General features: G+C 41.8%; 2 protein-coding genes across 2 annotated transcripts; both read left to right on the forward strand.

Moving 5' to 3' along the window:
- The first annotated feature begins 5,729 nt into the window (after positions 1-5,729).
- On the forward strand, positions 5,730-14,136 carry LOC306971287 (MOB kinase activator 2). Its single transcript, XM_079567522.1, has 5 exons — positions 5,730-6,059; positions 9,583-9,722; positions 9,835-9,931; positions 12,525-12,649; positions 13,432-14,136. The coding sequence occupies exons 1-5, from the start codon at positions 5,977-5,979 to the stop codon at positions 13,686-13,688; spliced, it is 702 nt and encodes a 233-aa protein (XP_079423648.1). The 5' UTR covers positions 5,730-5,976; the 3' UTR covers positions 13,689-14,136.
- A 7,210-nt stretch (positions 14,137-21,346) lies between these two features.
- Positions 21,347-27,263, forward strand: adm2b (adrenomedullin 2b). The gene is made up of 2 exons (XM_079567226.1): positions 21,347-21,667; positions 26,336-27,263. Exons 1-2 carry the CDS (start codon positions 21,567-21,569, stop codon positions 26,718-26,720), a joined length of 486 nt encoding a protein of 161 aa, XP_079423352.1. The 5' UTR covers positions 21,347-21,566; the 3' UTR covers positions 26,721-27,263.
- Positions 27,264-27,660: the final 397 nt, after the last annotated feature.

Here is a 27,660-nt window from a genome sequence, read left to right on the forward strand (position 1 = left end):
GTTATTATAGCTCCACTCAACCTTAGGAGTGGAAATAAAGAAAAGTGCTCACCGAAATCCATCGTCAGCAACATTACTTAGAGTAGACGCTTAATCTGCTGAGAAAGAGTTCTATACAACAAATGTTTTCTCAGGCTCGTAATTAAAGTGATGCTATTAGAATCAAAGCCTTTTTCTCTTAAAACCTTAAGATAAGATCCTCCAACATTATTTAATTTTTTACCCTAACCAAGAAAGAACCGTTAAGAGCTTTACAGTTATAATCTTATATATTTTGTATATATAATCTTATATATTTTGTATAGATGCTATGTCCCATAAGATCTTATAAAGAGAAGAGGGAAATGACAGAGACAATGAGCAAAGTGCCCGAGCCAGGCTTTGAACCCAGAACCTCCAGATGTGAGTGGCTGTGGATGTGCAGCTACTCCACCACTGAACCACACAACAGCATATTTCACTGCATGATGGGGTTTATTTGTGCTACATTTAAAGATACTCAGTTATTTTAGTGCGATTAATGCTATTTGAAGGCCTCAGGTTGGGGCTGGCAGTAGGTCAGTGATAGAACCATCTGTAATCTGGAGGTTGTGGGTTCAAACCCCTGCTCTCCTGCAGATGCTCTAAACCAGGTGCGTTGAGTGCTTAAGGCGATTGTGTGACGTTAGTGTTCGTTGTTTTCTCATTACCATTAAATTATGATCACGAAATGACTCCAACCCACTGAACGATCACACAGGCTGGAGTCGAACCCAAGGCCTTATGGTAGGAAAACTTCTCAGTGATTTGAAACTTAACCGTTAGACCTCTGGAAAACACTGAGCATCAGGAGTTACTTTTAGTTAACATCGGTGATGCTCACAATCATTTTGCTCAGATTAATTACATAGAAAGCCTCTCGGTCGAAGTGACGCTGGAGCTCAGTGAGTAGAACACCTGGCTAGTAGGTCTTTAGCTGTAACTTAAATGTTTGAGTTTGAATCCTGCTCGAATACCAATGTGTTGAATTTGTAGATATTCATAGTTAATTTAGTGTGGTTAATGCTGTATTAAGGCTTCTTTTCAGTTCTGAAGTCAAAACTAAAATTTGGATTATTATGCTCAAATTGAGATGTTTATACTGATCTAGTTCATTACTTTTTGCAGTGCAGAGATATTTTAATGCCCTGCACCTTAACCACTGGACCACAGACCAATCAGCACGAGTTGATGATCACCAGCTATTTTTGCTCAGATTAATTACATACAAAGTGTCCTCAGTGGGAAGAGCACAAGGTCACTAGACATGTGTGGTCTAAAGGTTGGGAGTTCAACTCTCACTCAAGAGAGACAGAAAGTGAGAAAACATTAGCTTTATGGTTGAATATTATATCTTTGTAAATATGTTGTGATCCATAGTACCTTATAGTGGGAGGAGTGAAACAATGGCACCAGCCCTGGATTTGAACCGAGACCAGGAGGTTCTCGGTTCAAATCCCATTGAGTGGCTTTCAGTTTGCTGCAACTTCACCCCTGCCTACTCCTCTGACATGGTTTTATTTGTGTTAGGTTTATACAGTAGATGTTTATATCGTGATTAATGCCATATAAAGGCTTCTGTTGGGCGCTGGTTGTGGTTCAGTGGGTAGAGCGCTTCATTGGAGAAAATGAACCACTTGTAATCTGAAGGTTGTGGGTTCCAATCACAGTGTGACCATTGCATGTGTAATCTAAGTGTGTGAAATTACTGAACAGAAAGCAGACTTAAATTACAATGCTTTGTCAATATTTAATTATGATCACAAAAAACACTGCAGTGGACAGGACAACCACACAGACAGGCAGGAGTTGAGGAGTTATTTTCACGACGTAATCTAAAGGTTCTGAGTTCAAATCTCGCTCCCTCTTATACAAACAGAGTTAAGTGGAGACAGAGGATACACGTATTCGACATACAAAAAAAGCAGTGGAATATGGAACACTCCCTTTTCCAATGTCACCAAGCATATAGAACATAGAAAAAAGTTGCCATAAAGCAGAATTCTTACTGACGTGCGTGTGTGCCAGCGATGCTTTACCTTTCATCTTTCTCTTTCTCAGGGCAGGAGTGGCCATTACTGCATTTAGGACATGCCTGTTGATTGAACTATTGACATACAGTATGTAGATTGTTGTATTTCATTTGAAAGCACTTTGTTCGAGCAGCACTTCTGGTTGGTTTTGTATTTGACAGTGCCATGTGCCACCCCTTGTCCCCCGCTCAAAGAGGAGGGGATCTTTGACTTGAACAAGCTAAAATCATGTAGATAGCCTAATCTTCAATGCTTTTTTGCCAAAGTGTGACTTCTGATAGCCGCCGGCAACAACTGGCTCTCATGTGTGAGGAGTATGGGCACAGTTGTCCATTTATATGCAGCTGTCTTTGTGTAATTCCAGCTCTATGTATCCAAGCCATGTGGGAGAATTCAGAGGAGTGGGCGAGGAAAGCTTTGAAATCCATCTTGTGCAGCTATTTTTTGCTTTGAAGCACTTTGTAATCTGTAAGTTGTATCTGGAAAAGGCACGGGACAATAGTCAGTTTCAACATCTCAACATAAAAAAAACACCTTTACACAGATTCAACTTGGATTTGGCATTTCCCGACAGTCAAAATATACTTCTCTGGACATTAACATGATATATTTATCTATGTATTTCTACCATGGGTATATGAGAATGCCATGTTGTCCCATGCTTTTTCTAGCCTGAGCACTGGTTTAAGTCAGGGTTTAGTAACGGTAAACCAAGCTTGTTTTCTGTCAGGTTTGTATTGTCAGACCTTAGCTCTAAGTGGCCCCTCATCAGGCAGTGCTGTGGTGTGGGGTGTATGGGAGATTGACTGGGGGATGTTGTCCTCTTCATTAAGTGCTGCTAAGTTTGCACATTGCTTTATCAGTGCATTCCCCCAATACTTCCATTGAACATTACCTACTTTAAGTCTGATATTGACGCCACGGGCAAGAAAGTGCTGTACAAAGCTTTTTTGTATTGTGAACTGATGCTGGTGTGTTTTCATTTGAGTAATGTGTCTATTACCTGTTGTCTGTTTAGCTTGTAGATTCCAATATAATAAAAACATGTTACACCAATAATATGTCTGTGTTCATCTTATTACTGGTTTGAACACAAATGTAAGATTATACTAGGTAGGTACAAAAACATTAACCTTCCAATGTTCCTTCTTCAGACTGAGAGCAGGAGTACAGTTACTTCAGAGTAACATTCCTCCTTTAGAAGGATCTGTTTGGCAGAATGACTGATGCGCAGATTATGTTGCTCTTTCTGTTATTACTTCTCCCTGACGCTGTCGCCTCCAGTCCAAACATGAACCGAAATGTAAATGTCCTTTCTATACAAGGACAGGCCCATTCCTGAAACCGCGGCAGAGCCTATTCCCTCCTTCTATTGTATGTTCTTCTGTCAGGCGCCTGCAGCCTCCATGGTATGTGTTATTAGATATACCAGAGTGATGCGGAGATGGGGGAGACAATGGGACACATAGGTAATATATTCCCTACAACAGGTAATTCAATCGTTTCACATAGAGTCCAGTGGTCACTGGTCCAGGCCAGGTGGGTGAACTGTCTTGCCCAACGACACAATGACAGCAGCACCAGAGTCACTGCCGAGTCCATGTTATGAGTAATATCAGTTGTCTATTTAAATCATATTATTAACTGTTTTTTTTTATAAGCAGGGCCTCATTATGCTTTATGTGAGTGCTCTTGCCTCAAAGCAAGAAGGTCCTGGTACTTTGGTTTCTTCTTCCACGAAAACATGTACAATAGGGTCCCCACTGTGGCCATGACTTCCGTGAAAAAGAGATTCTGAGATCTCTGTGGGACATTCCTGGTTAATAAAGAAAAAAAAAGTCAAAGTATATAAAATGGAAAACAGCACGATGTTTTGATCAAATAAAATGTCTGTCTTAAATAAAGCTAACAAAGATTCACAACGGGCTGTTAACCCTGTAAAGCCCAAACCATGAAATAACTGCCACAAAAAGAAAATCTGAAATTTATTGAACCTCCTGACAAATAGAAACAAACGCAATGAAATCAAATCAATTTGCTTATAGTTCATATAGTTAATAGTTTTAATTTGGATCATTTTTGCTACATCGGGCATTTGTGTTACACAATGCGCGCAAAACACATATAAAACACCCATGTAATATAAGAAAAAGTCCAATAATTTTACTTTAAAGGGGCTAATGCAAGTTGGTCATTTTATACTCACTACTGCCACCTCAGGTCTTATGCGTAACTGCAGTTTCTATATTAAGCTCATGCATGACGGCACTTCAGACCCGAAGTAACACCTTTGTGAGTGACAGGGCAGGATTTTAGAGGCAGTTGTGGTGAACAGGTCTGAGCTCATTTTACACTTTAGGACATGGCTGGAACATGTAGGCGGAGGAAAATACATCATTTAAATATTTTGAAACTCTGTATAGGCGTAATAATACCAGGAGTAGGTCGAAATCTGAGCAGTAATCTTCACTTTACTGTGCGGATGCCAAAATACTACGTATTATTACGCCTTACAATATAGTTCCCCCTTTTATCCGCTTAGAAAATCCACATTGTTTAATTTTGTGTAATTATACTTTGTAGTGTAACACTTCACGTAACCATATTTAAATAGGGAAAACGTGGAAGAGCTTGGTAGTTTCTATCTTGACCTGTTTTGGAGCTATAGAGGAGAGAGGGAGAGGCTAAATGCTAACGGCGTCTGCGCTGTGTTTAAGTGACTGAAGGCACGGGTGAAGATCAGACAGGTCCTAAAGAACTCGCCAAAGCTAAGGTAAGAACATATCTCAGTATGTAAAAACGGTGGCCTATTCCTTTAAGTGATTGTTGTTGTGATCTTTGTTTAACAAACCACCAGTCAGGTTTTTACTTTTTATAACTTTATTTGTCTTTGTTGTTTTTTTTAAGTCAGTATCAGACCATTAGACTGAAGTTACACTATAGGTAGAACCCACATTTATCTTAAATGAAATATTAGTCAGAGGCGTTAACGCATATCCAAAAAAACATTTGATAAAAGTATGACAGAAATATACATTAACAAATCAATGTCGATATAAAAATGCATTATTTAGCCTACACCCCGGAAGCAGGTACTCCTCCATTACTTATTCAAGGTAATTGTGCTTCATAATTTTTTACTTTACTTGAGGAATATTTGGAATATTTGGAAGCACTGATACTATTACTTAAGTAACATTACATGGAACACTTTAAAGTTCAATCGTTGCTTCTTGTTTCATGGTTTTATTTTAGTGCACTCATTTGAATGATCAGAATTTTTGCAATTTTTTTTATCTCCATCTGTGAGATCAATAAAGTACCATCTTATCTTAATACTAATGTTTTGTCAGATTACGTCACTAATAAATCATAAATCAGACATTTGCTCATACAGCTACTCAGTACTCAAGTTGTATTTTCTCCACCAAGTACTTCTTTTTTCTTTGTTTCAATACTTTTCACTTGACAATCATTTGAGCGTCTCTAAACTGAGCAAATCTTTTGGCGGCTCTACCTGCCTCTCTCTCCTCACCCCTGGGATCAGGGGGGGGGCGGGTCTGTGGGCTGGGGAAACCTGCCTGTCCGCTCTGGAGCCCTGAGGTGGGGAGGAGCCTGTGGGGTGTGGGCCTTCTCTCTGCAGACAAAGACAGAAGAAACACACACACTGGAAAGAGAGGAGCGCACGGCAGTACTTTTCTACACTTTTCCTCCGAGCCCCTTCATTTGTTTTCAAACTAAGGGGAACAGCTGTGAGTGCTTTAAAAGCGCAGCCATGTTAGTGTCCAGGAAGTGTTGCCCGCCTTGTGTGACCTGCGTGAGGTAAAAAAGCAAACAAAAAAACAGCTGCTTTTGGGGGTTGAGAATGCTCGGGATGGAAAAGTGGGTCTGCCAAAAGCGACCTCTGCGCTCCTAGCCGTGTGCCATGGGGGGTTGCCATAGTTACCCCTCGGCGTCAGAAGCAGAGGACACCGCTCAGCAGCCGACCGACATCGGCAACAAGAAGCTGTGAGTGCCCTTACTATTTACCTACTGTTTTTACCTACTGTATTCCTGCTTACAACAGAAAGAGCTGTCACAACACTGCCAAAAAGCTGTCAGCTAATGTTTTTACTGAGGAATGCGAGCAGATAAGAGCTGCATACAGGCTGCATATTTGCGTGATGGCATCAGAGAAGGTTTAAACCGTGTGGCGTTGAGCGCAGGGACGGGTGGGACAGTTCCGCTTGCTGTGTACATACGCGCTCTCCCAAATGTTTGCTTTGGGATGGGGCTACTGTGGCCCTGGCCCTGACGGTGGCGTGTAAAGTAAACACATGGCCGGGGCAGAAAGCGCTGTTTACACACAAATACTATTTTTACAAGAAGGTCCTCCCCCTCTCCCTCCCCTCGGCGCAGCGGGCTTGTGCTGACGGCTGGCAGGTATGGCCAGGAGGCAGGAGGGAAGAGCAGGATGTTAGTGGAAGGACTTCCCCTTTAAAGTTAAACACGACGTCATGGAGCGGATTCATCTTACAGGGGTCAAAACTGAGGTGGAAGCGAGCTACGGCCAAAGGAAGCATGAAAAGGTGCTGCACTATAGATGAGGAATGTCGGCTGCGGTAACAAAGTGTATTGCCAAATGATCGTCATAGAAATACCAAGTGACGCAACACTGTACAAGAAGCCACTGAAGACCACAAAATGAAGTTCAAATGTACAAATGTTCAGTTTTAGTCACGATTTTCCACATGAAGTGTCATTTTAGCCTCGTTTTGGTCACGATCCCACTGTGTTAGACTCAATGTTACGAGTTGAACTCCGAGCTCCGACACTTTGCTGAATGTCTCCTACTGTCTACTTAAGCTTACAGGCCTAAAAATCTTTAAAAGAACTGAAGCATGTACTTCACTAACGCAATTACTGCTCCTTCAACTGTTACTACTAATGTTACTACAAGCTACTTATGATGTCAAGTATGAATGTTATAACTGATGATGACCTTTTGTGCTTTGGTTCACGAGACAATGATCTAATCTGAAAACAGAGAAAGTCCTGTCTGTAATCAAGGCGACCCGAGTTCACTTGTACAGCCTTTTTACGCCAAACATCGTCTTTGAGCGAACCCTGGTGCGCCGCCTGAGAAAGTCTGCTTCATGTGCGCGGCAGCTGACCTTTTCGCAACAGCATTTACAAACTAAATAAACAGATAAGTGAAGTGAAAACTGAATACAAATCACTGTAGCTGCAATAAGAGACATAAAAAGTGTAGTAAAGTAGCTGTGCAGCCGGCGTTTACATTCCTCCGTGAAGGGTGCACTTCCTCCTGCCTCAGCTGACCTTTGGCGTGGACAAAGCCCTGCTGTCGGGGCCCCGCTCTCCTCTGGAACCTGCGCAGCCCAGACAGCGGAAAAGAGGAGAGCGCCCTGACACAGAACGGCCCAGTGTTTGCCTTATCGCCACGGCAAGGTCGGTGTGAGTACAAGCTCAGCTGCCGTCACCGCCGCCGCCGCCACACCAGCTGACAGACTCGCCGTCACTAATCGACCAGACAATGCCCAACTCACCCAGCACCACGCCACTAAGAACTAAATATGAGTTTACTTGACAAATGTTGAAACTCATAAGACATAGTAGTGCCAGTCATAGTAGTGGAGATAAAAATCTACTAGGCCACACTAACCAAATACTGCAGATCCTTAACTTTGCATAAAGTCAAATAATGGCCCAGTTTAGAGACGTCAAGGGCACGTCCACCTGCATCGCTCTATTGTTGTGACAACTCTCCAGCCCGAGCTACAGCCTAAGGGACAGAAATGATGAGTTAGGACTGCTCTTTGATCACACGGTTAAAGCTGTCAAATCTACAGTAATGAAAACAAATAACAACAAGTCAAACTGAGCCAAATCAAAGCCAAAAGAGGAAGAAAGGGCCAGGGCTGAGAGAAAAGCCAGATGGGTGGGTATAGGGGGTATTCCATCACTGATATTTTCTACTGGATTTCAAAATGTTCCGAGTTACTCTGAGCATAGTAGCCATCGCTCTTGTACGGCAGCCAGCCTCGATAAAGATCCACTGAGATAAACCAGGCATGATTTCAAACCTGCTTCACAGATCCACGTCGTAACTAGGTCAAATACAGCGACAGGAGTGCACTGCCAACTGCAGTGGTTCTCAAACTGTGGTATAAGCGCGTTTTGTGTTGTTGAAATGTGTTTAATCGTAATCTGGTCTTGGTCTAACCCTGCAGGTACTAGGGAACACAAACATTATGAGGAAGTGCTTCAATGTCTTTCTCTGCTCTGATGAGGAATATACATTTTAAAAGGTCATGGTAATTCATCAGTAATGACTGCAGTGAGGGAGCTAAAGCCGTCCATTAGCAGTAACTCTACTGACTTTTGGTTTATTAGATGTGAGGGTCTGCAGTATTGTCTGTTATCAGTGCATGTATGAGGGATTCCCTTATCCTTTAGTGCAGGACCGGCTATAAATCCATCAAATGTCTGCAGTCAAATTCTGCACAACTGTATGTTCCAAAGAACTGGGAGTAAATGGTTTGCTTTTGGAAGAAAAAATACTTCTAAAGAGTTGTTTTACCAGGCCAACATTTTGTCCTCGACTGCAAGGAAATCTTTGAGACAAAAGTTTCTTGTTTACATTACTCCTGCATTTCCTACACATTTTCCCTGTTGTTGTTGTTGTTTAGACAGGACAGTTGACACAGATATTGAATATTGTGAGCGTTAAAAATCGATGCTTTAAAAGAATTCTGCAAGAAACGGGGACACAGTGTTACTGAGACGGCCCTTGCTAAACCAATAAATAAATAAAAAACAGTTGTATTAAGTAAATAGGCGTATTGGTTACAAATAACATTACTTTTTAGCTATATGTCAAATTTACTAATTTAATCCATTCGTCACGATGTTCTGGATCTTTTCTTACAGTAGGAAATGTGAGTACGTATGGTGGCTCCATATACAACACTGTGAGGTTCCTTTATTGCACTCGTGAATAGAGCAAAACTCTTCCATAGACTGATTACGCCACGTGGACAGTCGCACTGCAATGGAAGATGAATGTGAACCTGGCATATCGCCGTAAAACCACTTTAAGCGACGTAATGGTCACCAAATAGCCGGTTGTTCTGCTATGATGGTAGGTAGGTGTAACTTTGACCGGAACATTACCGACAGTGATGATTTGGCTTATATCCTGTCCAGTACAGTTTATTTAAAAATGTGATTCTGAAATGGTTCAAGTAAAACAAATAATTAAACAATAAATTGAAGGTCCTATACCAGATTTCTGCTTACAATGAAAGAGAGAGAATGTACATTTTATATTGTTAGCCGTGGTCCAATATCATTCCTTCCTAACACACGGTAATGTAAACAACAACAACTAGCTGCTCATGCACCATCACGATATAAAATGATGCAGATGACATTCCAGCATGGCAACCACATAGCAAGAGAAGCCAAATGAGTGTCAACTGTCCTGCGCCATACTTGACTCTTATTCAGTGTTTTGTGTGTTTATCTTTAGGGGCATCAACAACAATAACCTGGAGGAGCGTCCGTACCTCCAGCCTCAGTATGTTTGCCAGAGGATCACCCACACGGACATGCACGCCCTGACTTCACTGCCTCCAGGACTCGACCAGTCCGAGTGGCTGGCCAGCAACAGTACGTGAATGTTTCTGTGCTATATCTTGCTCTAATCAAGGATCTAATCTTGTGCCAAAAGCATTGCCTGGACGTGAAATAGCAATAGTGGTTCTTTGGTGTTTCTCCTCAGCGGTGGCCTTTTTCAAACACATAAACCTGTTCTCGAGCACGCTGTCGGAGTTCTGCACCCCAAGCACCTGCCCCACCGCCTGTGGACCAGGAAACACGTACGTCCACTGCTTTATGTACAAGTACACTAACGAACATTGAAATATTTTTAGAGAAAATTATTCATCTTGTTTTTGCAAAGCAGTAATGTATGTGTAATTGCATTGTTTATATTGACAGTATAGTTTCATCTGTGGAAAGTTACCTGGCAGTTCTAGTGCAAATTCATTACTTTTCCTCCAAAAAGTCTAACTCTGAAAACGTTACATCAGAGCCAGTGCTCGCCTTTCTGGGGCCCCAAGCAAAATTCCACTAAGTACAGTAGAACAAACGCATTTACAGTCAGAAACAGTTAAATGCAGTAGTGCAGCGCAGAAGAGGAACACATACAGATCAGGCTCTGCCTCACTGAGTGAGAATCACTAAATATCAGACTAGTGTTTAGGACCACACTATTTTTCCCTACTTATTAAAATGGCCACATTCTCTCACCTCTGGTCCCTGAACCACAGTTTGAACCGCTGATTTAAAACTAAGTGACACCTGTACCTGACGGTTATTTCCATCTTACCACTGAGTTTTAGTCTGATAGTAGTTTGTTTGAGACCATGCACATTCAGAGAACTGCAGCGCCCAGTGTGGGTTCAGCTCCCCTTTGAGACAAATACACCAGCTTTGCTCACTTCTATTCACCAAACTACTGTCCTGATATGACTGTCCTCTGCTAGAGACAAGTTAAACCCTGGTGTCGTCCTGGGGTCATGCATATCTCGGTACTGATACTTTTATCAAATGGTTGCATATGCGTCAACATCCAAAAAGTAATAATGTAATGAGGAGTTACCGTGCCAGCAGGCGGAATTCTCGCGGTATTTGTGAGTTTATAAACACATGAGAATCCATCTTTGTTATTCAACTTAAAGGGGCTAGATGCAAGTTAGCCATTTTATACTCACTACTGCCACCTAACTGCACCTTCTATACTAAGCTCATGCATGACGGCACTTCGGACCCGAAGTAACACCTTTTTGAGTGACAGTGCAGGATTTTAGAGGCAGTTGTGGTGAACAGGTCTGGGCTCATTCTACAACCAGGACATTGTTGGAACATGTAGGGGAGGAAAATACATAATTTTTAAACTCCATTTGGTCCCTTTAAAATGTGAAACTAATATATGATGTAGACTCATGACATGTTAAGTGATATATATCAAGTCTTACAGCTTGTAAAAACCCCAAATTCAAAATCTCAGAAAATGTTAATCTTGTCAAAAGGCACTATATTGTAGCTCAGTGTCACACTTCCATCTGCTAATTCATCTACAACACCTGCAAAGGGACTTTAAATAGTCTCTCAGTCTGGTTCAGTAGAATTCACCATCATGGGGAAGACTGCTGACCTGACAGTTGTGCAGAAAACCATCATTGACGCCCTCCAAAGGTAATGGCAAAAGAAGTTGGAATCTCAAAGTGCTGTATCAAAGCACATTAATAGAAAGTTAAGTGGATGGAAAAAGTGTAGAAGAAAAAAGTGCACAAGCCGCAGGGATGAGCGCAGTCTGGAGAGGATTGTCAGGAAAAGGCCATTCAAAAGTGTGGGGACCTTCACAAGGAGTGGACTGAAGCAGAAGTCTGTGCATCAAGAGCCACCACACACAGACAGATCCTGGACATAGGCTTCAAATGTCGTATTCCTCTGGTTAAGCTGCCCCTGAACTACAAACAACATCAGAAGCATCTTACGTGGGCTAAAGAGAGAAAGAACTGGTCTGTTGCTCAGTGGTCCACAGTTCTCTTTTTTGATGAGAGCAAATTTTGCATCTCATTTGGAAACCAAGGTCCCAGAGTCTGGAGGAAGAATGGAGGAGCACACAATCCAAGATGCTTGAAGTCCAGTGTGAAGTTTCCACAGTCTGTGATGATTTGCAAAGCCATGTCTTCTGCTGATGTTGGTCCACTCTGCTTTATTAAGTCCAGAGTCAATGCAGACGTCAACCAGAAGATTTTAGAGCACTTCATAATTCCTTCAACAGACAAGCTTTATGGAGATGCTGACTTCATTTTCCAGCAGGACTGCCCACACACCTGCCCACACTGCCTAAAGTACCAAAACCTGGTTCAGTGACCATCAGATCACTGTATTTGAATGGCCAGCAAACTCGTCTGATCTGAACGTTGGCAAAGGAAAGATGAGAAACATGAGACCAAACAATGCAGAAGAGCTGGAGGAGCTATTGAAGCATCCTGGTCTTCCATAACACCTCAGCAGTGCCACAGGCTGATAGCATCCATGCCACGCCACATTGAGGCAACCAAGTACTAAGTACTTATGCACAATTATAGTTTTCAGAGAACCGACATTTAAAATAACTTTTTTTATTGATTTCATGTAATATTAAAATCTTATGAGATTTTGAATTTGGGGTTTTTACAAGCTGCAAGCCAAAATCATCAAAAACAACGGCTTGACATATGTCACTTTATACATGCCATGAGTCTACGATATATATTAATTTCACTTTAAAAAAAAAAATTTTTTAACAATACACATTTTTTGAACAAAAGGTCTTGTAATCATCAGATGTTGTCGGGACATCCTGCTTTCTAACTAAGCTAAAGCGATGTCTGCTTTGTTGTGATGCTGTCTCCACAGAGTGTACACATGGACTGATGAGCAGGGCAGGAAGCTCAAATGCTCTGCTCCTCTGTACTTGGACTATGCCATGTCTTATATTCAAGACCTCCTCACTGACGAGGACGTGTTCCCCACAAAAGCAGGTACACACACTTAAAGGCACTTTTGTGTTGTCCTCATTTAGCATGTTGTAAACACAGGCATTTGTGGGAAAAACACTGTCCATCTAATTACAAAGCATTTGTATCAATTTCATGAACTCCCGGGCGAGTTTTCTAGCATTTTTGTGACCATGACCTTCTGACCCTCCAAGTTGTGAAACGTATGAACTTGTCCCTGTGAAGAAACGTAATATTACAAATATGTTAGAAGTTAGGAATGGGGTTGGACCACAACTAACATCAGTCATTTAGTGGCACATCTTTCATTGTTTGTAATTTAAAAAAAAGAGGTATAGGCTTTAACACTCAACAACAATGCCTCAGAGAGCAAACCATGGATGTCTGTTATAACTATTTTTTGCTTTTCATTCATGTGTTAAATGTTGATGTTGCATTTGCCTTTTAAATGAATAAATTAAACAATCAAATAATAATGACATGAAAATCCCCGAGCCAGGGCAGTTTTACTGTCACCTACCAAAGCAATCATCACAATCAGCACAGTTTAGACATCAGGTTACGTCAAATTCTCTGCACTTTATACATCAGTCACTGCGTGTGCCTGCGGGAACTACAAGGCATTCATCTTATAAACCTTAGTCACTAAGTGACTTGTGACACATTGCATATGTAAATGTAACTTGATTATCTCAGAGGAACAGGCTGGTTCCACCTGTCTGCATTTACTACCTACAGCATGTCTTTCTTACACGGCACCTTTTCTGTCTCACCCTTCTGTTACGCACTCACCTGGTGGTGTCCAGGCTCTGCATTTCCAAACGGCTTCATCTTCCTGGTGCAGAAGGTGTTTTTGCTGCTGTTCCGAACTCTGGCGCACATTTACTGGAGCCACTACAGGGAGACGCTGGCCCTGGGTCTGCAGCCTCACCTCAACACTCTGTTCAGTCACCTGAGCCTGTTCAGCCTGCAGCACGGCCTGTTGGAGCGAGAGGACATTCAGCCCATGGAGGACCTCATCACCGCACTGGGCCAGGAGAGCAGGCAGCAGCTAGAACTGTAGGCCAACTCTTCAGCAGGGCTTCGAGTGGACATATCATGCAGAACACAAACATTAGAAACACTTAAAAGTCCGCTTATGTTCATGAGTGAGGATTTTGCATTGGCCTGAAGCGCCCCCCACAGGCAGTAGTTGGAATGAGAAACACAAGAACAGAACATCCAAGGTTCATTTTTCAATGGCGCAAATTTGAACACACATTGGGCACAGAACTGCTCAGAATGAGTACGGTGACAATTTATGGTCTTGGACAATGCAGGACGTTCACAAGAGCATACTTTATGCAGCCGGGGGAAAACAGGATTATTTAAACTAGAATGAATAAAGCGACAAAAAATATGTTTTTGATGAAGGAACATTGAAAACTTTGATTTTGCTTGATGTGTCTGCTTTAACAGACAACATGGACTGACTCATTCTCTCTCTCTGTAAATAACTGTGAGGACTTGTTACATTGTTTAATGTAACATTGCATGTGATTTACCACAAAGAAGTGCATGTTTTGCATAAAGGACATATGACAGGTTCGACAACCTTTTTCACCAAAGCATAGTTCACACAAGTGAAATATTTTTATTAATATGTTTTCTCTGGTTTGACAGTTTTGTAATGTTTATTAGTTCACTTACTTGGAGATAGGAAGAGGTAAAACATTACAAAACTGTACTGTACTTAAGGGCCATGAGGGAGTCCTAGTTCTACTCTTGAAACATTTTTCTCAACTTTTCTTCATTAAAATGCCACTTCACACATTTCTCACTTGTACTCACCATCACAGGAAGTACAAATGAGAAAAATCTGTCATATGCACTTTAATATAGAAGCCCAGGTCATTTCAGCACGATGCATTTATGTTACAACAGCCCAGTGAATGGACAATGCTATATTTAAAGATATTACTCAGCTGCATTCATATGAATATTTTCGTGCCCGTTTGTAATGTTTATCAATTTAAAGCTTGTCTTTGCATCTTTTATTAAAAAAATCTGTAATTGACTTGTTTCAAAGTTTTGTTTGTTTGCAAGGCTTGTATGATAATTGGTATTTCATGTCTAATAACTCAAAATAATACACATGCAAGAAATATCAATAGAAACACATTATTAGTGGCAAAGGCCATTTTAGATATGAAATGATTTAAGAAGAAAAGAAGCGTCTAAAATATTAAGAGAAAATCGAACCAAAAGACAGTGCAACTGTAAATCTAGAAACCAATGGGACAAACTGGAAACACACGACTCAATGCAGTTGGGTTGAGCAACAGCGCCCCCTCTTGGCTTCTATGGTCATTTTGACATTCCAGACATTGCTGTAGGATTCCTGAAAACTGATTCAGTGGCTTCTGTCTCCTTTGTGACTCTCATAGTTTCTAAACACGGACTTGTTACATCCTGTACTTGATTTGAAGAAGTTTCAGCTCATCCAATAAGCTTACTCAAATGCTTTTTTTTAATATTATTTTTTGGATGATGATGATAAGTTCTTGCATGTTGTAATATTACATTTGATGGTTCTTGCTTATGAGGCCACATAAACGTCATCATGTGCTCCCAGACAGGGTCTGTTTTGTTTATATATATATATATTGTTTATATATAATATATATATATACACAGTAGTATGCAAAAGTTTGGACACCCTTGTAAATTTTTATCATCGTCCTTTATAGATCATCGGTTGTCTGGATAATAAATTTCAGTTAAATATATCATATAGGAAACAAACATGATATTTGAGAAGTGAAAGAAAGATTTATGGTAAGTGTGCAAGAATGATTTAAACAAATGTAGGCACCCCTGTCATTTTATTGATTTCAATACCTTGGGTACTAATTATTAGAACTAAAAATTGGTGACCTCAGTGACCCTTGACCTCCAGGTGAATCCAATCGAGAGAAAGAGTATTTAAGGAGGCCTATTGTAAGTGTTTCTCGTCTTTGCATCTTCTCTGAAGAGCGGCAACACGGGAGCCTCAAAACAACCTGGACCTGGAAACAATGATTGTTCAACATCATGGTTTATCGTTCCACTACTCAGTGCACTTTACACAAGGAGATGCTGTATGGACGAGTAATGCGGAAAAAGCCTTTTCAGTAATCAGGAATCAGGGACAAGGTTGAAGTTGCGCCGGGGCTGGATCTTTCAACAAGACAACGACCCTAAACACTCATGCAGAGGAACAAGTCCAACGTTCTGGAATGGCCAGCTCAGTCCCCAGACCTGAATATTATTATTATTATTTGTGGTGTGATGTAAAGCGGGCTGTCCATGCTCGGAAACCATCAAACCTGACTGAACTGGAGAGGTTTTGTAAAGAAGAATGGTCCAAATACCTTCTGCCAGAATCCAGACTCTGATTGAAGCTATAGGAAGCGTTTAGAGGCTGTTATTTCTGCAAAAGGAGGATGCACAGAATATTGAGCTATTTCTTTCATTTGTGGGGCCTAAATGTATGTACATGCCTAATTTTGTTTAAATGATTCTTGCACACTTTCCAGAAATCATATTAACATTATTTCACCTCTTCAAATATCACTGCGTCTCTTATATGATATTTTTAACTGAAATTTCTTATCCAGACAACCAATGATTTATAAAGAAAAATCATGAAAATTTACAGAGGTGCCCAAACCTTTGCATACCACTGTATATATAATTACACATATATAACTGTTATGGGTCATTATACACAATTTATATGATGTATAAGTTGGTTGTTTCCTTCTTCTGTTTATAATGTAATTAGAAAGCAGAACACTTTGGGTTGCCAGATCCTATGACAAAAAACAATTTGCAATAAATGAAAAGTTGTGAATCCTCAGCACTTGCCACATAGTCTTAAACTAAAAAGTAGGTAACATGCAGTGACACTCATCACCACAGAGGGGCGTTCTACCCTCTTTTTATACCCATTAACTCATGTGAAACCGTTTTCTAAATAAACTGTAAGTATTGGCATATCAACATATCAACCAATTCCCGCCTCCTGTCAGAATGTACTGCTCCATCATCTTCGGTAAGATCATCATTTTGGTTTGACTCAAAGGACAATTGTGTAAGTTTAAGGTCTAAGTAGATAGAATTTACAGCCAGCTTGGGCCCACTTCCAGGGAAAAGATGTGTGTGTTCCAAAGGATCTAAGCCACAGTGACTACGGTGGCGCCTTCCTAAATACCCCGAAACAAATCTGGGTCTGGCTTCACCTTCGAGGTTAAACGGCTAGACTTGCAACTTGAGAAATTAGGGCTGGATAACTTTTAAGAGTTTTTCATACACTTAAAAGTGAGCTTGCCTGGATTGTACTCCAGATATCATGTGTCACTGAGGAGAGAACTTTGTTAAACCTACCTCTGAAACCACTCTTTGACATGTGGGTAATATGCCAGAGGGGATGCAGAGAAGAAGAGAACGACTTACCTTGAGGCAAACTGAGCTCAGGAGGTAACGCTGAGTCACAGGCGCACGCTCACACTTTAATTAAGAGTCCAGGCCACCTCCACGCACCGGCTTCATTACACCTGCCCACAGCGCCTCACCTGAGTCCAGAGAAGAGCAGTCACTTTTCACTCACATTCCCTACTTTAGGTCATACTGAAGGCTTAAAAGAATTTTCATCTCTTCATGGAGGAATTACAGGCTGGTAATTAAACTTTGTTCCCACCAGCTCTTGGTATTTAAATAGCTCCTCAATGTTAATGTTACTGAAATGGCACTTTCCACTCATACTTCATAAAACATGTCTACAAAAAAATGTTTGTAGACATTTTGTTCGTGTTGCACATTTAAAATAGCTATAGGAGTTTTATAATTCGAGAGAAGACGGGAATAGAATGCCTGACCAAAAAATAGTTGCCACAAAAAAATGTCACAAGCTTCAATATTTGGTTTGTGCCATTAGCTTTGATTACAGCTGTGGCATTGTTTCAATAAGCTTCTGCCATATCTAAAGAACCATTTGGATTCATTTTTAACCAAGATCTTGTATTGATGATGAGAGTGTGACCACTGCGCAAAGCCTTCGCCAGCACATCCAAAAGACTCTCAATAGGGTTGGACTCTGTGGTGGCCAATGCATCTCATGCTCCCTGAACCACTTTCACAATGTGATGAATGAATCCTGGCATTATCATCTTGGAATATGCCCGCGCCTTCAGGGAAAAAGAAATCCATTGATGGAACAACCTGATCTCATTCTTTGGGCTCAAAAGCCTCTTCTCCACTGGCAGGCATGACTCAGCCCAATGTCTGGTCAACCCAGTTTGGCGAGCTTTTCCATAGCGCAGGCCAGGGCCAAACCGGTCTGACCAGGTATACGTTTTGGAACCGAGCTCTGGTTGTGGATAATGCGTGCTAAAGTTTGACTGATGATAAGTGCTGGCCTCCAATTGGCAAACGAGAGAGGGTTATAATGTGCAGGTTATACAGATTTAACATTTCACAACATCATACTGCTGTAAAGGAGATTTTGTCGTTAGCATAACATTTGCAAGTTGCATAGCTTGAATTTTAGCGGTTTCTTTTCTGTTTTATTAGCTTTGGTACCTCTGAATGATTCCATAACTCCACCAGAAGACGATCTGTGCAGCGTGCGCCTCTGTGGGGGCACCGCCCGCAACAACTGCGGTCGTGTTGTCTTCTGGAAAAGCAAGCGTGTACTGGGTAGGGTCGATACGTGCACATAGAGCCACGCTATGTGGAACAGTTTGTTTGTTTGCATAATAAAATGCATCTTCTGCATTAAACCCATCCTTCGATGCCACTGAGGCAACCCGTAAGGAGTAGTGCTCAACGGCAGTGCCACGCCCGGGGACCCATCTCCATGATGTGGAGCCAGGCTGATGGTCAGAATCACCTGGCTGGAGGATTCACCTGTTGCACATGTTTTTAGTGGTACGGGAAACCAAAGTACCCGGAGGAAACCTACACAGACACGCGGAGAACATGCAAACTGCACACAGAAAGGCCTCGTCCTGGTGGGAATCGAACCTAGGACCTTCTAGCTGTGAAGCGGAGGCACTAACTGCTGCGCTACTGTGCCGGCCCGTTGCTGAACCTAAACCTGACCAACTCCAGCAACATCAAATCAGAACAGTTAGTTACATCCAGGTAACCGTTATTCTTGGCAGTGTATGAACAGCATAAACATGCATTTTAGACCAAATTTGTACAGATCTAAATCACAGACCCATATTGTTTGCAAAGGATAAATAATTATAAATAAATAATTATAGCCTTAGCAATTTGCTTTCAAATTTAAATGTCCAATTTCATTATGATTTAAGGGACTCCCCCTACATGTTCCAGCAATGTCTTAAAGGAATATGCCAGTTTTTTTTGCCTGAGCTTAGACGAGTTGATTCGTACCTGTCTGGTTTTTGTGCGTGCCTGTGGAAGAGCGTGGTCGCTTCTAACTTCACCCCGCTTGGAGCTATAGGAATATACTGGGAGAGGCCAAACGCTAACAACATCTTTGGTCGTTTTGCGTGACTGAGGGCACGCACAAAGACCAGACAGGTGCTTATCAACTCGTCTAAGCTCAGATAAGAACATATCTCAGTATGGAAAAACAGTGGCCTGTTCCTTTAATGTGTAGAATGAGCCGAGACCTATTCACCAAAACTATCTCTAAAATCCTTCACTGTCACTCAAAAGGTTGTTATTTCAGGTCTGAATTGCCGTCATGAGCTTAATATAGAATCTGCAGTTAAGCGTAAGACTTGAGGTGGCAGTAGTGAGTATAAAATGACCTACTTGCATGTAGTCCCTTTACGCAAGTAAGAAAGTGCTTTATTTGTCATTGTACAAGCGTACAACGAAAACATGTTCAGGCGTTAGTCCAGAGCCGCTGCGCCACCACTGTGGGCCAACCTGACCAGCATGTTCTTGGAGGTAGAGGAAACCTGGCTGGCTGCCTTCAGTGCTCCTCTGATCTCTAAAACGGTGCAGTGCCTCCTGGGAAACTGGAGTACCTGGAGGAAACCTACGCAGACACGTTCAGAAGGGAATCAAACCCGGGACCTTGTAGCTGTGAAGCGCGAGCACTAACCGCTCCACTACTATGCCGCCCATTAGCCAGAACAATAGTAGAGACAGGAGGGATGTGTGGCTTAGCTGCGAGTCTTGCCTGGATAGCTTCTCCTTTGTTACCGGTGTGGGGGGCTCTTGGTGCCTCTTCAGTGTTTCAGAAGAAGAAATTTGTAGGTCTGAAAAGTCTTTACCTCATACACTAGCTGTTTGTTTACTATTAAAAAGCTGCTTTCTTCAGGATCATGAACTCTGAAGTAAAAAAAAAATCTGCCGAATCTCACAAAAACACGGCAAAGATGGAATTTGGAACACAGAAACCACAAATGAAGTTCGCAGAAAGAGAAAAAACAAAAAACACAGCTGTACCAAGAGAGAGGAAGTTGCTGCTTGTTGACACGTCGCCATAACTTATGCTTCAGCTATTATCTGCATTGTTCAGCCTCATGGAAAGGTGCCAATACATTTCTGCAGTGGATCCGATTCCCCACCTTATTATATTCCTTCCTGCTCCTTGCTACTTGACTACCAATGTCATTTGTCCTCCTTGATGCTGTGCTGGCTGCTGCGATCACACAATTCCCCCCTTGTGGGACAAAGAAAGATTGTCTTATCTTATTTAACAACACCAGAAGCACTCGGCAAATCTTTAAAAGTCTTTTCTGGCTTTGGCTTTAAATCGTCTTCATGAAAACAGTCGTAGGAAAACATGACATTGCCTATAAGCTTCTTATTCATGCTCTGATATCTTCGTCCTTTCAGTTCAATGCTCAGTCAAACATGTCTCCTTTCCTAAACTGGAACTTACTCAGTAATTGATCTGTGGGCTGAAATTTTAGATTGGATTGCTTGCACCCTGTTACTTATATTGTATTCCTTTTTATAGACCTGGTTTGGAAAAAGGTCAGATTTTGTGGCCTATTTTGTATCCTCAGAAGCATTTAGAAGGGCACATCTCCTCTAATGTGCAAATAAAACTCGTTTATTGTTCTCCGGCCTCTCTAAATGCAATTAAAACTTTGTTAATGAGATAACTATATTCATCGACACCTTATCAATATTAAATTTTTATATTTTGGACGGGACAGTGCATGTTAATAAACACACATGGGTCTCATGCATGTAAACACGCCACATCGGACTGTATCCAGGGGCTAATTTCCATCCGTCGTCCCCCATGCGCACTCTCGTTCACCCTGGCCTATTGTACATGTTTTTAGTTTTATGTAGCTTTCCCATTGATTGAAAACGTCATGTCCATCCTTGGTCAGCCCCAACTAGGTCAAGCCAACTACTGCCTTAAATAGAATTCTGTTTGTAAAAGGAAACTAAATCCAATAATACAATCCAAACGGCACAGTGAAAGGTCAGTGTGCCCTTTTTCAGAAGCAAAAGACAAAGATCAAAAGTTACCACAGCAGCAGTGACTGGTACTTTTCTATAATAACAATATGATGGCCCCTAGGCTCAGGTGAAGACTAGAGTCCCTGGGGTTTAATGAGGTTGGTCCATTGGAGGTTAGACAATAGGCTCGCTAAGCTCTCCTCCCACCTCCTTCTTCCCAGCCTCCTCCTCCCTCTATGGGGCTTTATAAATCACAACACAGGTACTTGGGACATCTCACGATCTCTGCTTGAGCCTTGCGTGTGTTCCCATTTGAAGCAAGATGGGATTCTAAACCTCCAGGGATGCAAGTAACACCTGAACAAAGGATGCAACGTTTTATACACACATACAGGACAGACAGTGTGCAAGTTTGAGAGTTTTTTTTGAGGTTCTTGCGAGGAGTTTGAAAAACGCTTGGTCGGTCCAGCAGGCTCCAGGGCTCACCGGACCGCGCGTCTCCGCTTACCCCGGGATGTGCATGTTCATCTGGGCTTGGCTCTGTGTGCTGCTCGGCCTCCTGCCGGAGATCCAGTCCCGGGCTTTGACCGTCCAGACGCCCATCCACAGGCACAGGTACCTCAACAACACCAGAAACACAGCGAATATGACGAGAAATAATCTGTATTTTTAATGCAAAAGGGGGCAAAATCAATTGTTTAGTTGCCTTACCTGCAGATGAGCTAACACCGCACGTGCGCAAAAATAATTAGCTAGCGGTGCCGACGCGTCTGACAAAAAATAATAAGTTCGCCTATAATTGTTTCTTTCGCTTCTTTAAAAAAACCAAAACAAAAAAAACACTGTGCGTTTTGTTATCCTTAAAACAATATAAATATTTGCTACGTTCTCAAAAATAAATAAAAATGCAATTATAGAAACACAGATTACATGCATAGGAATTTGTGTTAGCTCTGGCGGCCATATTGTGACTGTACATGCTAGTCAAGAGCACATTGGATTTTGTGTTTTTTATTTTTAATCTACTTCGCTGCTATCCTTATTTTCTGTTGTCATAGTTGTGTGCTATCCATTAAAACAAAGATGTTGAATAATGCCAATTACTTATTAGTGTAAAATAAATGTAGTGATTTAATGATTACACTAAAAAAAGGTGAATCAAAAGTAAGTCCAGTTACTATAAATTACACTACCTGAATGACTGAGAAACTACATTGTTTTATTAATTAATTGTATTCATTGACATATAAACATATCATGAGTCAGGCAGTGTAGGTAGTGTAGTGTATTCATGTTCATATTTCAGTTTAATAATTTCCTGACAAAGACAGATGGACTTCCTGGTGTTATTAGGACTCAAAGGCATCTGATTATAGGGGGTCTTATTTTACATTACTTTCAATCAGAATTTATCTAATCAGACAATCTCAAGATGGCCGACACAGTTGCCATGGCAAAGTTTGGTGTTCCCTATATTTATATCTAGTTCTGTTCTATTATAGTAATATCATATTTTTCCCTGTTCCAAACAATGAAGTTTGTACCCAGATCATTTGTGCAGGAAAACAATTCCAATTATTAAATAGCTCATAAAGACTTAATGGCTCCAAATAACTTTTGGAAAAGGCAAACAGTGGCCAGAGAGCAAAAAGGTTCTTGTCAAGCCCTGGTGACAAACTGTGTGATGACTTCAGTTGCCATTTCCCAGGCAGAAGAGTTTTTCTTCCAATGGGGCTGTATTCTGTAACAAATGTGATCCATCTATTAAAAGTAATTAAAGTGTATTACAGGACAGTGCTGGCCAATGGGCAGCTGGGACAGTACCGAGGCATTATTGTGAGAACATGGTTGGTCAGTGCTGTGAGGTCGCTCTGAGGTGGCAGGAGGTGGGACAAGCTGATTGAGGGGGTTTTAAACAGGATACATCTGTCTGCAGGGTCAAGAAGTCAGCCATTGCATTAGAGACTACCGCCTTCTTTAAAAGAGATGAGATGCTTAGAGACTCTAGCTGCAAACTCCAAAGGTGCAGTCCTTCTATAAAAGTGAATAAATGAGTGAAACTAGTAGGGGTCACAATGTTTTTAATGCTTTAAAATCCAGGAACTATTTAATTTCATTAATATTATGATCAAGATGTCAGATCAAAATAGATCACGTATACATCTTCAGATGGAGGGACTACATTTGAAATTAAGGGCACTATACTTTTGCCAATTATGGACAACATTCCCCTAAAAATAACACACAGCTCGACATTTTTCAACTTAAGATGGCTGACATTTTGAAATCTGAAGAAAAAGGCAGCCATCTAAGTCAAAAAATGTCCAGTCGTGTTGTTTGTACTTTTTAGCACTGCTTTTTGAAACTATAATGAGCAATATTATCTTGAGTTCATTTTTGCTATTGGAGAAAACATTAAACTTCGTGTCACTTCTTCACGTACATAGACAAAAAAAGTCCTCAGTGCTCATTGTCATAAAAGGTCACACACTCCTATTCTGTATTTTCTTTTCACCTTTAGCTCTGTGTGCACACGTTCGTTGAATTGTTTTGACAAGCTTCTGCAATGACTCATTCATACATTTTCCCCAAGATATTGTATTGATGATCGAGAGAACTGACAAAGGTTTCCCACTGTCCCAATGTCTTCTTAACCCAACTGTTGTAGTTTCTGCAATAACCACCTCAAATATTGTCTCAGCTCGATGCCGATGATTCGACCCTTCTCAAACTAACAACTCTTCCATGACCTCGGGCAGAGGTGGTTGTTAAGGAAATCAGGAGCAGCTCATTGCGTCAGTTGTGATTAAATAACTTGTCGTTACCTGAAAGACTATCACCCACGCAGTAATTATCCAACAGGAGGCTCTTTCTTGTTTGTGTACTCAAATCCAAGTGACGCCTTTTTGTTTTTATATAAACCATAGATGTCAACACATTAAGGCCACATGTCTTCCCCAAGGTGGATTTGTGAATGGGCTAAGTGCGTGTCCAGGTCTTCTTTTTTCTTTTTTTTAAAGGTTAAGACATGTTTAAAAGGTTCAGGTGGAATTAGGTTAGGGTTGTAATAAAGATGAGAGGGCTTAGCGTTTTACTGGTTAGTGGAGAATTACGTCAGCGGGTGTCCGGAACAGAGGAACACGCCATTATGTAGGGCTGGACAACTTACAATGTTTCCAGTACTTTAGGCGGTACTTAGTTTACGCAACCTACTTTTTGTCAGAACTAATTCTACATTATTAATCATGCCAAACAATACGATCGAATGAAAATGCTCATCTTAATTTCTTTATTAGTGTTCAAACATTCTATTTGAATTAGGAAAACCAAGTAACTTTCTTTCCCAGGACCCACCAGGCGCCGAAACTTAGAAAAAATTGGGCCAGTTTTTTTTTTTTCTTCCTGCATTACCGGTACCTTTTAGTCAGTGAGAGCCCCACGCTGAGCTCTGAAGGACAACAGGAAATAAGGAATGTGAAAGAAGCTCCGCAAACCCCACACACACACACACACATTGTACAAGCAAGGGAACAAGAACAAGGAAATTACTGTGGAGTGCATTATATAATCACAATTTCAAGTACAAGACTAACTTCTATTCGTTCACAAAGCCACAGGTGACGCTTGAGTTCTATCCGTGGAAAGACAGTAGTCTGCTCTTTATGTTTCTGCCCTTTGCTTCCTAATTGGGCAGCACGATTTATCACCAAATTCTCGTTATCGCAATATTACGCAACACTACAACAAATACCGCGTGAAGCCGCAATTACACACACTAGGACTGTATCCCAGTAGATTAGTTGGTCATCTCTAAGTGGTAAAAGTGGGACAAGTTGTGCGTGATGTGGGATGGACTTGGATAGTAGTCATTCCAATCCAGAATGTCTAAACTGAAATACTTCATACTTTGTGTGATTACCCATATGGGTGGGACAAGGAAAGACGACTGCGCAACACGACCAAAGCAGGGACAATACATGAAGGAATCCACCAGGAGTCATAAATATGGTATAAAGGATTTAACCATGTGAGTTATTCACCGTGGAGATTACTGATAGATGGAAAGAAGCTAACAGAAGTCTAGATCTGCGTCTCAGTCATTTGTCAAGCACAATTTATCCACACAGTGATTCAAAGTGCTGAAAATGTTATTAAGTCGTTCGTCACGGGTCTAGCTGTGCTGCAGCTCACCGTAGGGGCCCAGTACCCAGCTGATCCAGCATTATAACTAAAAGTGTGAGCTCCTGTGTCCATAAACGTGCTTGTTGCCAGGTGCTCACGTTAGTTGCGAGTCGCTAAATAACACCATGTCACACTCATGTGTTTGCTGTTCAAATCTGCCAAAGCTCAATTCAAAAGACTAATAGAGTTAGCTCCAAAAGGAGTGAGGCGGAGTGAAAAAGGCAATGAATGAAATTAGTGTGAAAGAGCCAGACGAGTGATCAGAATACCAGTCAGGATTACAGACTGGATGCTGATTTATTTGCTGGTTTTATGCTGGTTTTATCCCAAACAAATAAAAATCGACTCTTTGTTTTTGCAAGCCTCATTAAAAGCTTATGACTGGATTGCCAGTGCCACCACAATAAGTAGTAAAAGAAAACAAAAGTGGGGAGAGTGTGATTATTTATTAATTTGTGTTTAAAATAATGACTCAAGCACAAGAGAAAACTACCGTGTGATAAACTACTCTCAGACGAAAAATGTAGTCAAAAAGCTACTCAAGTGAAAGTCTCTGAGTAGATAAACCAATTAAAAATGTGACAGAAAGTTGAACTGTTAGATAATGAGTGTAAATTTGATAATGTTGGCCGCGAGAACAGGAGGTCCTTCCTAAAGTCGCACTGAATGCTCTTAAGGTGCCCTGCCCCTCTTTATAAAGTGGCTTCCTATTATTAGTCAGTGATTAACGCGCTGATGTTGCTGGATTATATAAGCGCAGGTCTGTAAACAGCACATGGCCTGGTCAGTCTGAACCTCTCTGATCTGGTTGAAGTTCTCATAAAACAACAACAGATTCTCCCCTTCAAAAAGTCTTAATTATTGACTTGCGTATCTGCAGAGCCATGTGAGGATGAGTAAGCACTGCTCCAACACACATACACGGGAAAATGCTGTTTATAAGTGGTTGTGCCCTTGGGCAAAACACTTCCCCCGCATTGCCTGGGGACTGTATGGTGGGTCAGTGCAGTGAGAATCCACTGGGTGTATTTACAACATTGTTTAGAGAGCTGCACTTTGGACACCCCAGGTCTAAGGCATATTCTTCTGCTTTCCTTCCAGACACCAGCCGCCTCTCCTGCCTCTCCTGAGCCCCTCTGCGCCCCCTTTCTCTCCGCTGATGGACAGCTACCTCCCAGAGCCCGACGCTCCGCTCATCTGGAGAGCGCTGCTTCACCGAGAGCCTCCACCGCCTGTGCATCACGTCCACAGAGGGTCAAAGGCGGCGGCAGCAGAGCAGGGAGGACCCCCGGGCCGGCTACGGCGCTCGCGGGGCCGTCGCCACGTCAACAGTGTTGGGGGGAGGGCCCACCTGATGAGAGTGGGCTGCGTCCTTGGCACCTGTCAGGTCCAGAACCTCAGCCACCGTCTCTACCAGCTGATTGGACAGAGCGGCAGGGAAGACTCCTCCCCTATCAACCCCCGCAGCCCCCACAGCTACGGATAGGACACTGAAACGGTCGCCAACCGCTGTAAAACTCCGACAAGAAGAAGAAGATGACGACAATGGCACAAACTGTCACACCATAGAACCGCCATGCCTTAGTCCGACTGTGGAGAGCACCTTCAACTTGTGTGAAAGGCTCTCATAAATATAATAAACTGCTAAATGTATACAAGAGTCTACATTCTACAAAAGGCTCAGACTAACAAATAGGCTTGGAAAGTCTTCAAAGACCTCATTCATTCACAGATAGCAAAACCAATCAGCTCAAACGTCTATTGGCATTAGCTGCCTCGGTCCATCCTCACATTGTATTACTGTAACTTGCAGCTGATCCACTTGTCCGTATTTACAGAACAAAGACTCGCGGAGAAGCCACTTAAATCTGACCTTCCTGCGTTAGCCCTGCTGCCGTCATCGCCTCTGTTTTACGCTAGGATTACGTCTAAACCCCATAATCCCGTCTCTCACTGAGAATCGCCCTCGACCCGATAGGTTCGCCGTCTCCCCTCCGTGTGAACAAGCAGCTTTAAGTGCAAAGAAAAGAATAAGTTCAGAGCGCCAAGATACACGCTAACCCTAATCCCGGGCCCGTCTGCTGCCTGCCCCACTGTGCTCTTACTACAGCGCCTTTCATTCATGACTATGCCTTCAGCGCGGACACACACACGCAGTATTTAAAGAGAACACATGGCTGCACGTCCAGTTTTTCCCAAAGGTCAATAGGACAGCACAGTACAAAAGCACTTTATTATTGTATATGGTTGACTTGAATGTTATTTAACACACTGGTTATGATGTGAATATTCCTCTGTACTAATGTAAGAGTCCCAAAGGAAGTGTCCTTGTCTGAACCATGTGTATAACACTGTTTTTATAACTGCTGCATTGTCTAATAAACCTGGTACCAATGAAGAGCTGGTGTTGGTGTCTATGTACTTTT

This window comes from Gobius niger, assembly GCF_951799975.1.
Source record: "Gobius niger genome assembly, chromosome: 12".
NCBI classification, from domain to species: domain Eukaryota; kingdom Metazoa; phylum Chordata; class Actinopteri; order Gobiiformes; family Gobiidae; genus Gobius; species Gobius niger.

Coding starts and splice junctions, on each gene's coding strand:
- LOC306971287 (XM_079567522.1), top strand. CDS start 5,977: ATGGGGGGTTGCCATAGTTACCCCTCGGCGTCAGAAGCAGAGGACACC. Junction 6,060..9,582: donor GACATCGGCAACAAGAAGCT/GTGAGTGCCCTT, acceptor GTTTATCTTTAG/GGGCATCAACAACAATAACC. Junction 9,932..12,524: donor GCCTGTGGACCAGGAAACAC/GTACGTCCACTG, acceptor CTGTCTCCACAG/AGTGTACACATGGACTGATG.
- adm2b (XM_079567226.1), top strand. CDS start 21,567: ATGTGCATGTTCATCTGGGCTTGGCTCTGTGTGCTGCTCGGCCTCCTG. Junction 21,668..26,335: donor ACGCCCATCCACAGGCACAG/GTACCTCAACAA, acceptor CTTTCCTTCCAG/ACACCAGCCGCCTCTCCTGC.